Source organism: Protopterus annectens, chromosome 1.part0, assembly GCF_019279795.1.
Source record: "Protopterus annectens isolate FY-2018-M chromosome 1.part0, PAN1.0, whole genome shotgun sequence".
Taxonomy (NCBI): Eukaryota; Metazoa; Chordata; order Ceratodontiformes; family Protopteridae; genus Protopterus; species Protopterus annectens.
In genome coordinates, this window is record NC_056725.1 from 1294863725 (window position 1) to 1294874487 (window position 10763).

The 10763-nt window shown below is 39.3% G+C and overlaps 1 protein-coding gene across 1 annotated transcript in view; it reads right to left on the reverse strand.

Annotated features, from left to right (window-relative positions):
• LOC122797693 (cytochrome P450 2D15-like) overlaps window positions 1-6141 on the reverse strand; it is an 807038-nt gene extending 800897 nt beyond the window's left edge. The window contains exon 1 of the mRNA XM_044066231.1: window positions 5882-6141. Coding sequence (XP_043922166.1) covers window positions 5882-6097 — 216 coding nt within the window. The 5' untranslated portion in view covers window positions 6098-6141. The remainder of the gene's footprint in view (window positions 1-5881) is intronic.
• Between the last annotated feature and the right edge of the window lie 4622 nt (window positions 6142-10763).

Here is a 10763-nt window from a genome sequence, read left to right on the forward strand (position 1 = left end):
TTTGCCCTTTTCATGTAAAGACTTGAAAGAGTTCTACAGCAGAAGTATCAAATAATGTCATGTCCGGGGGGGGGGGGGGGCATCCATAATATTTGCATTAATGTCATCAGGAAATGGTTGAAGTCTAATCCAGGAGTATCTCCTGAGAACTGACCCAGATGCAATCACTCTAGATGATGCCTCCACAACATCATAGCTACACATTATAGAATGCCATGTATCCTGAGCAGAGGAGTTAAGGATGGAGGAGAGCTTAGCCTTAGTAGGAGAGTCTGGGATCTTTGAAAGTAGCACACCAGCATCAGAGAGAAGAGCCAAAGAATATTTGATCATTATGGGTCAGTAACTTATGGCTCTGAATGCCAAAGTAGCTGATATATAAAAACTTTCTTCCCCAGTCTCTCCATATCTTTACTTTTCTTACCCGAAGGGAGCAGAGAAGGACAGGGCAGTATCTTGGAGGCCTTGTCAGCATATACTGAAATTGTTGCAGAGGGTCATTTAAACAGACATTTGGAATCCTCTGGCACTTTATAAAACCTGTCTGGCCTTTTAGGAACAGGAAGTTGAAAGTCAGGGCACTTAGAAGCTGTAGAGAAAGCATCTAGGAAGGCTGGTAGAACAGGAGGTATAGCAGACAGAGAAGGGGAGTCCATCTGCAGCAAGTCATAATATATTTTTTAGATTTCTGACACCTGAGAACAATCCAATTTGAAAAACTCCCTAATTTTTACAATGGTTTCCCCAAAAGAAATATCCTCTCCAGGGGAATCTGTTCCTTTTGATTCTTCTTCTAGGGAAGCATATCCCAAAGGAAAAGAACTTTGGGCAAAATAAGCCAAAGATTCAGTCCCAGAAGAATCCTCTTCATCTGAAACAAGCTCCTCAGAAATCCTCTTTTGAGGTGTAAAGGAAGAAGGGAGGGAGATTGCTGAAGTTAGTTTCAGGGCCATAAACGCATTGAACAGCCCTTGGGAAAAGGCCTGCCAATCCGCCAGTTGTTTCGGGGAGGGGGGGGGCAAGTTTAGTTTTAAGTTTTTTCTTTTGAGGAACATCAATGCAATGGAAAGTGGATGGGCCTGATGTCGGCCTACAACACTCAACAATATTGGTAGGGGTGGAATGCCACGTGCACTTTCAGTCATGATGATCCAAGGTTCCCCCCTACATCCAGAATGGACATCTGCATATCCCTCTATGACATGCTAGTAGGGTCCTTCATGGCCTCCACACCAGTACCCATTGGTGTGCCTATCGACTCTGGAACGGTCTCTGAGCCAACATCGACCTCAGGAGAGATGTCCAGAACAGGAGGAGCAGTGGGTAAGTCAGGCCTAGACTTCTTGCCCTTCTTAGCTAGTGGATCACCTGAAGGGCCTAATGTACTTATCATATCATGTGTGAGATGTTTAAGGCACTGGTTTTCTAGATATAAACTCAGAGAAGCTACATAGTTAAGCAGGATCTTGGGAACAAAGACCTTACAAATACAGCAAAAGTAGTATGGTCGTGGTAAGGGCCTAAGCAAAAGAGACAAAGGTCGTGAGAGTCCTTATGCGGAATCTGCCTTCCACATTGATAAGGAAAAAACCCAAAGGGGCACTTACCTGATCAGGATCTGCAACTTATCTGATGAGTGACGACCGGAGAAGACGATCTGACTGGTAACAGAAAAGTTATTGGTATGTGCTGACGTCCACTTTAAAACCAATGTCATTTTATGACCAAAGTAGGAGCTGTGCTTTGTGTGACGTCACACGTACCCTACGGTAGTGCTAGACATTTATATACTGGCCAGCATATAAATCAGCTGGCAGCAGACTCCCTCATGTTATGAATACTGCAACATATGAATAGACATACATCAGCTGTTCTGATATGAAGTTACCCCCTTTGTTTATTAGTATTTCCCAGGGAAAAAAAAAAAACCTTCTGAAAATTTCTAACATGGCATTTATTATATTTTCCACCTCAGTAGAAGTCAAAGTACAGTTGTATAAGAGCTTAACGTAACAGTAGATATTCAAATAGATCACTGCTGCAGTAATACTGGTACATGGGAAGTATCCTATCAAGAATAGCCAGTATACCAAATTTTAGATGTTCCTTCATCACATGGCATATGTCCGACTTTAGACATAGGCACAAGAACTACATGCAGGTACTTAAGGGATGTACAAGCATGAACATTCTCAGATCTGTCCTGTCCCAAATATACACTGATTGAGCAAAAAGAGAAAAGAAAGACTCACATAAAATAAAATATAGAAAGGAAGAATAGACAAGTAGGAGTTTCACTTCAAACTATGGGAGATGGAAGGAAGGTGCATATTATGCAACAGTGATCTATTTGAACCTGTTCTGTTATGATACATTCTGTACTATGTTCATTATTAGATCATTCTTTAAGTAATGCTGAGAGATGGGACAATTCCCAAAGCCTATAGGTAGATTTTGAGAGGGTAAGACAACAATTACTGGAGTCTAGTAACCCTTGAAGTATGGTCCTTGTAAAAACCATGTTCTGGCTCTATAAAAGGCTAGCAGGAACTTTATACATGTTAGGCTTTTTGATGCACATGGTTAAGATTTTGGCGATACTGAAGCAGAAAGGAAACTGTCCCCCAAAGCTTCTAATACAGGAGAGATAGCAGAAGACATGGGAGCTTCCATATATGACAGATTGCAGTATACTTTTTGTGATTCAGAGAATTGTTTTTACTCCTACTTGAAATGCTGCAACATCTTTTGGATGGTGCCCCCAAAACAGGGTACTGCTTGGGGGGACTCAAGATAACGTGCCTTCGGGTTCAGTCTCATACCCAGAAGGAAGTATAACTAACAGGAATAAACCAAAGATTTAGAGTCTTGTTCATAGGAAGAATTGACCTATTGACCTTACAAGAAGTACTCTCCTTTTTTTCCAGAGTGGTAGAGAGTGAAGAATTAAAAACCTGTGGGGGTTTAAACCCAGAAGAGCTTTTAAAAGCCCCTGAGAGAAGTCCTGCCATTAATGTTGAGGGTCTTTGAGAGTAAACATAGCAGGATAGCAAAAGTATTTTGTCATTTTTTTTTTTTCTTTTATGAGGTGCCAAAGAAACTCTATGTGAAGGGCCTGACCCTGAATGTAGCTGCATAAGGGAAGTTCTCATTCACTAATATTTGAGGAAAGCAATTTGGTCCCTCTGAGTTTGCAAGCCTGAGTTCTTCCTGATCAGATGGGACATGCAAAAAAGATATTCCATGTCTGCCTCTAACAGGGTTTTAATATTTGGAACAGGCCCAGAGGTCAGATGGTCTGCAGGCTTATCACCAGCATCAGCTGAGACATCTGACTCTGAGAGGCATTAAGTGATGGACAACGTAACATCTTTCTGTTTTTTGGATTTCTTTTTTAGCTGTAAAGTTATGTCCAAGGCAGGAGCTCTCAACTGCATACTGGCTTGTGCTAGCACCTGTAAACACTTATTTTCTATATTCATTTTTTTAATGAAGATAGATGGCTTCTGAAGGTTTTTGGACAGAAGCCAGACATATATACCAGTCCTTGGCATTATGCTTGGTCCCTAGGCAGAAAAGATACTGGTTGTGCCTGTTCTTATACAGAATCTGCCCACCACAGAGGCAGTTGCTTCTCTTAGAGGCTATGAATAAGGTTCACAAGATGGAAAATTCAAAAATGAGGAAGGGTTCCCAGTTGGGTATTTAGCTTTCTCTTGTGAAGGCAACTGGATCCTTTTATACAGCTGACAGAACCAGCCAGAGATGGAGTCTTACTTCACAGACTGGCATCAGGAGAGCTCTAAGGATCTTCTTGTCCACACATCCATTAAATACAAGCATGTAACCCCTGGGCCTAGATCTAAGATTGGTCATACAGTGCATGAGGTAGGAGTGCCTAAATTTTGGTATACTGGCCAGATGTATAATATCTTCAAATGGATACATCACATCTGTCAACATTACTGCAGCTGTGATCTGATGATGAACTTCACCAATGCCTCGGTATATTCAATATTAGCACTGGCTACAATCCCCAAGATGCACATCTTGTCTGTGGTGTTTAAAAAAGTAAGAGGTCCCACACATTTCCTCAACAGCAGGTAACAGTAACAAAACAACGTTAGCTTTCTGTCTTGTTTTGCAAACATGTTGACACTGCTCACACAATTTTCATGCCATCTGAAGTCTTTTGCAACATCTAATCATTGAAAGTATTGCTTAAACCTCCTTCTCATATGATTCATACCCAGATGGCCTGAAAAAGAAATATTATGGAGTATAGCCTGAAGTGCCTTATGGTAGGACCTTGAGAATAGCAGCTGTATCATTTCTTCTTCTAACTCTCCTCCAGAATTCCATTCTCTGTACAGTAACCCCTTATCTCGATATACAGACACTCTCCACCTTCAATGATTTGGAACATCCTTGGCTACTTCCTTCAGATTTGACATTTATGTGGTGACTAGGCTACAGAATAATTGCCCACTTGCTTTAATGCAGCTCCAAAAAAAGAAAAAAAAAACTCTACTATGAATTGACTTGTATTTGTAGCCCTGACATTATCCGGTTTCCAGGTCAAACAAGATGTACAATTTCATACATCCCTGAGGTCCTCCCAATCCCTATTTTATATATAGTAAAAATCTAATTATTGTTCTTTATATATTTTTTTTCTTACTTAAATGCCATTGTATTTTTGCATGCATTGACAAATGACTTCAATTATTTGCAGAGATCATCTGGGATAATATGATGAAGAAATGCAATTATTCCTACATTTTGCAGACAATGCAAAGTGCACTCCATATGTAATATAGTTTTCTGTGACTTCTGTACTGCAATTCTGTAAAGAATGCACTGAACTGCAGAAACATCAGGGCAGTATGTTGGAGTCAGTGCAATAGTTGGAACCACCCAGAGATAATGTAGCAATCATTTGTTTACTCATTTTCTTCCTGAAACAGCTCCTATGTCACCTACACCTGCTGGTTAAACTTTGTCAGACAGGGCATAGTTAAGGTGAAAGGCACTGTACTATTCACTCAATTTCCGTTTTAGTACTTTAACCTCAAACTATCAGTGATCTGTGTTTTTATGTTTGCAGGGCTTTGAACAACCTAACTAAACTTCATATGTAGCCAAGTCACATAATTACTGACTGCATAATTTTCCTTAATGCATAATTCCAGGCCTTAACATCTTGTCTTTAATCTAAAAAAAAGAGTACTAGACAACAACTTCTCACAAAATGCGCCATTATTTTTTTTCTTTACTAGGAAAGAAAAGGCTTAATTTTCTGCTTGGCTTTTAATGAGCATTAACTGATTATGGAGTATGTTACACATCAGCAATTTTGAGTTCTTTTATTCTGTAATAATGCATTTTTGTTTTTTGATACTGTTTAAATCCTTTTTAAATACAAGTTTCACCACCCGGAAACAATGCTAAAACAGAGATATGAAGTGCACGTGTCACATTTCTTTGTGGGGAACTGATCTAGACCAGTGAGCAATACTGTAAATGTAGTTTGTTCATCAGCTTTTTTTTTATTTTCAAAAAGAAACAGGATGAGTGCTGAGAAATTGTTGATAATCTAATTCAGCACCATTGCACTAAAATTTACATTATCTGATTGCACTATAAAATCTTTCAAATATTAGGCAAACTAATAGTGCAGAGTGCAGCGTGCAGCATTAGCATTTTCTAAAGCAGAAGGTGAGATTTTGTGTAACTGAACATATGGATTCATTTATGAAAATGTTCACATTGTAAGTTTCATTCATACCGTAATGCACCTTGCAGAGTGTTAATAGATACTGTAAATGCAACATAATTATAATTCATTGTGAAACACAAAATTGTAGTATTACCTGCTTACCTCAGTTGCACGCAAGTGTGGCTTCCGTATGCCAGTCTGAAACATGTTTCCTAGAAATGGCAGACCCCGTGGGCCTGGGGGATACCTGTCCCACACTATTCTCCTCTTCATGAAGTCAAACAGCAGAACAAAAACACTTAGGAAGACAGCAATAACACCTGTACTGTTAAACAACTGCAGGAGAGACTGGACATTCTGCAGAAACTCCATGTTCATCAGCTGTTAACTTGCTGAATTTAGCTCTGTCACTGGGCGACTGGGAGAACAAAGCGAAAGGTCCTGTATTACATAAAAAGGAAACACCAATCAGAATCCTTGAGAACTCCTGCGCGTTTCTCTCTAAGATTTTAAACTTTGATAATGTTAAAGGAGGCATACACATTATCGTTTACTAACTTTATAGATGTTTGCTTTCTGGACTGTTTCTGTGTTTCATATTTTTAACCAATATTTTTTAGCCAAATGTTTTTGTTGAAACTATTTCAGTAAAGGATGGCACAAAGAACAATTTTCAGGTAGCAAAATGACCATAGATAATGCTCTTTTTTGCTCTAATAACAGCATTGGACTAAGCAAGACATTAAGACAAACGTAACTGGGTCGAGTAGCCTGCGAAAGACATGCGTGAAGAGGCACACTGAAGGTTGGACGTCGGGCTGGCAACTCAGAAACCAGAAAAATCGGCTGCCAATCAGTAGAGGAGCGGAGTTCCGCTGTGGCAACCCCTAACCGGGATAAGCCGAAAACACAAACAAATAAGTCCTGCCTAAAACAGTTAATTCAGATATCAACTACTAGCAAGAAAAACTCTTTAACTTCTCTAATACCGGGAGATAACCTAAGGTCCATGTCCAAAACAGTCACATCCACCAATCATTCACTATTTCCCTACCATGGAGTAAATCCTGGAGAAAGTCAGAGGAAGAGTGGAAGGGAGGGGGAGCATCCTTTGTTCATGTAAAAAGGAAGGTATGAATATACTGCAATATATATATATATATATATAGATATATATATATATAAATAAGCTGTTGCACCTTAAGACTGTTTACTACACATAATGCTAAGAGAAAATCTTTCAGATAGTTGAGAAGAAGTTGTAACAGTGATTGTGTTCATATTATGCTGCCATTTTGTTTGAAATATAAAACTGGATTTTAACACTGAATATCTGTGCTTGATGGCATTAGTAGTAGCGCAAAAGACCAGATCTGGGTAGCATTGGTGTTCACCATGACAGGATGAGTTAAAGACCCCAAACAGGAAGAAAGCCAAAAAGCACTGGTAACTAAATCACCTCTTAAATTACCAAGAATCCACATGGGCCTAATTGATACCAAACATCCATCCAAGTATGCTAGGTACTTGCATTTCTCTATTCTAGGAGTCTTATCTCCAATGACAACAAGGACCATATGAGGACTAGCATAGTCAGCCAAGGGCCACAGTCTTCGTAACAAAAAGAAGGACAATCAATACAGCTAAGAATGTAGTGTAGTAGCTCCCCACACATAGAATTATGTTAATTTGATGGCTGCTCAATACCTGAGGACACTGAGTTTGAGATGCTGTCTATAGCCTATTAATGTAAAAAAGTTAAATTACATTAATTCATTCCATTATTTTTTTTTTTTAGTAATCTCTGGAGCTCTTCCTAGCTGGAAGGTTTTGCCTCTGCAATCATGGATTGACCACAGTGCCTTTTTCTTACTAGAAAGAATTCTACCTGAGTTGCATGTTGGCTACTATTGTATGTGATCTTGTGACTGTCTCTCTTTCTGAACCATATGTTGGCTACTATCAAGCCATTTGCCAGACATAAGTCTAGAATGGCTTCTCCTTCTTTATTCCTGTTGCCCCACCCATGTGGACCCAGGCAGTCCTCATATTCTGTTCTGTCTGTCCCAATATGTGCATTCATACTTAACATTCATTAAAAATTCTTTGGAACTCAACATTCTTAGACTTACTGGGGTCCTATAATCAAGATACAGGGGTTGAGCCTGAATAAGTTGATCAACCTGCCATCCCTAATCCCCAACTGAGGCATTAGACACACATACACACACACACACACACACACACACACACACACACACACACACACACACACACACACACATACACACACACACACACACACACACACACACACACACATTCAGACTCTCAATTCCCTACCTAACCCACCCAGTACGACCACAAAGGCATGCGGGCACGAGCCACACACACACACACACACACACACACACATTCATACTCACATACACACACAAATACTCACATAGCTTCATTCATGCTTCTACAGACATAATCACAGACATCCATGGACACACACACACACACCTAACCAGTTCTACATCTGTGTTCACTTTTCTCTTTCATCTGGAATGAAGTTCTCCATAATAAAAATATGTGTTTGCTTGTCTTTTTCATCTGGAACAGTTCTCCATAAAAATCCCCATTACTCTGTTCCAGTGATTAAATAAATGTGTGTCTTTAGTACAATGCAAACACAGATGCTACTAAGGGCAAACTCTGCATTCATCCTTAAAGAAGAAATGTAATACATACAGAGTGTGTTCCTAAAGAAGAAATGTAAGTTTTGTGACAGCCCCCTAGCCAGTTGCCCCCCCCCCCTAAGTCAGTGGGCTCCAAACGACTACTTAGGTCACCTAATGCTGGATCTGGCAATGGCCAAGGTAAACTTTATAAGCAGCTGTGGAGAAGTAATATTTGGGAATAGTGTGGCGCTTCCAACATCTACCTGTATTAATAGAAAAATCCATAGTAGTAACAAACCGCAGTCCCTTAAAGGTGTAACATAGAGCTTCAAAGATGGAATTTATGATTACAGTTGTACAGTTTAACAATCTAGCACTGGAGTTGTATCAGTAAATCAAATGGCCCATTGAGACAGGCATAAGTTAAAATCAAATTCATCTTTAAACATCTTTAAACATCAAGCATTTTTACTTAATGACATCTCAAAAAAAACTTGCTTAAATCTAGAAAAGGGGAAGAAGTGTACTAGGCTGAAACTTCCAGTTGTTTTTGTAAAATGAGAAATAAAAAAGAAAATAAATAAGCTGTGGGACATCTGTGATCACTGCATTCAGTAAATCTTGCAGCAAGTAAAATGTACAGAATGAATGAATAAATAATAAACAAACAAACTCAGTGAGAATCTGCAGTTGTCTGTTTCTAGCAGAGATGCAAACAACCTTGGGAACTTAAACTGATCTTTATACACATTGGTACAGGTTTTTCCCCAATAATTTATTTTTGTGCACCTTCCCCATCATAGACAAACTTTCTAAAGACAGAGTTTGACTTGTATATTTTGAAGCAGACAGGAAATGCAGAGCATTTTTTTTAAGTTAAAAGAACAACTTTCAGCAGTAACTGATCTTTACTTTCTGCAGTATGTACCGAGCACAGCTTTACCCTTTCCCTGATTTGGTGCTCCTCTTCTAAGGAGCAAGCCAGGGCAGTTCTCCACATTTATGCTCCTTAAGTGAGCAGAAATAGCTTTTAAACTGTAGCAAAAAGAAGCTGCTACAGTTTGTCACACAGAGAGCACTACAATTCTTTAGTTTTGACCACAGATACAGTACCGGCATACTGATCTGTCTGGAACAGAAGCAGCTGTAATAAAAGATAATTAGTGAGGCACAAACAATATTGACTAGCAACTATAGGAATCAATCAGAGTATAACAAAACAATGGGAGGACATCCATATGGCTCAAAAATATGCAGCAAAGTTCATAAGGTTTCAGACTTTTGCTTGGAAGTGTTTACCCCAGGCAGAATTCAGATAATAAGGCAGCCAGCACATGCTGTCGGTATGATAGGATAGATAGAGATAATTGAGAACATGTTTTTTGGTATTGTATTGAGTTGGCAGAGTTAAAAAATTCCCTACAGTGCACTTTTGCAGAAATGTTGGGGTAAAATAGTGGTAACTAAGGAAATAATGTGATATAGGATAGTACAGTTGTGTAAGCTGCACTTTCCATAACAGTAGATGTTTGAATAATCCTGGCAGCAATAACCTTAGCTATATGGGTTATATCCTGCCAAGGATATAACAGCCAGCTAACTCCAAAAGCTTCAGGGCACCTTTCATGTGCCCAAACTGTCAAGCAACTTGAGATGAGCTGATTAAGGACAAGTTTGGATGAGAAGCCTGGGTGAGATTTCCTACCAGCAGAGAGAGCAAGGTTGAGCCCTGAAAGGATAATTCTAGGAATAGCAAAAGATAAATGTCCACACCCTGGCATAAAAAACACACCAAAAAACAAGGAGGATGGAGGTAGGGAGGGGCTACTGCAGCAGTGATAATTTGAACATCTACTGTTATGGTAAGTTAACATGCACAACTGTACTATGTTCTTCATATTGATCACTGTTGCAGTAACTTTAGCTATATGGGTAGATTAACACAGCTAACTATATTTGGGAGGAGGAAAGAGGAGGGTCTATGAGCTCTTGTAGGATGATCCTAGTAAAACTTGATCTAGACCTAGAGAAGGAATCAAGTTTATAGTTCTTTGTAAAAGTATATACATAGGACCAAGTAACAGGTTCTAGAATACGTCTGGAATCCAACCCTTTCAAAAAAGCCGTAGATGAAGCCAAAGCCCTGGTAGAGATGACCTTGAACCTACCTGGAATAGATTTGTCATGGTAAGTATAACCAAAGGTAGTACCCTTTGATAAGCATTTAGAAATGGTCTGTTATGACACAGGTTGTCCCTTCTTCTTACCTTCACAAGAAATGAACAATTGATCCGAAGATGTGAAAGATTTAGATCTGTCAAGATAGTACCTAAGTTGTCTGTGAACACTGGAAGTATAAAGTATCCTTTCTCTCTCAT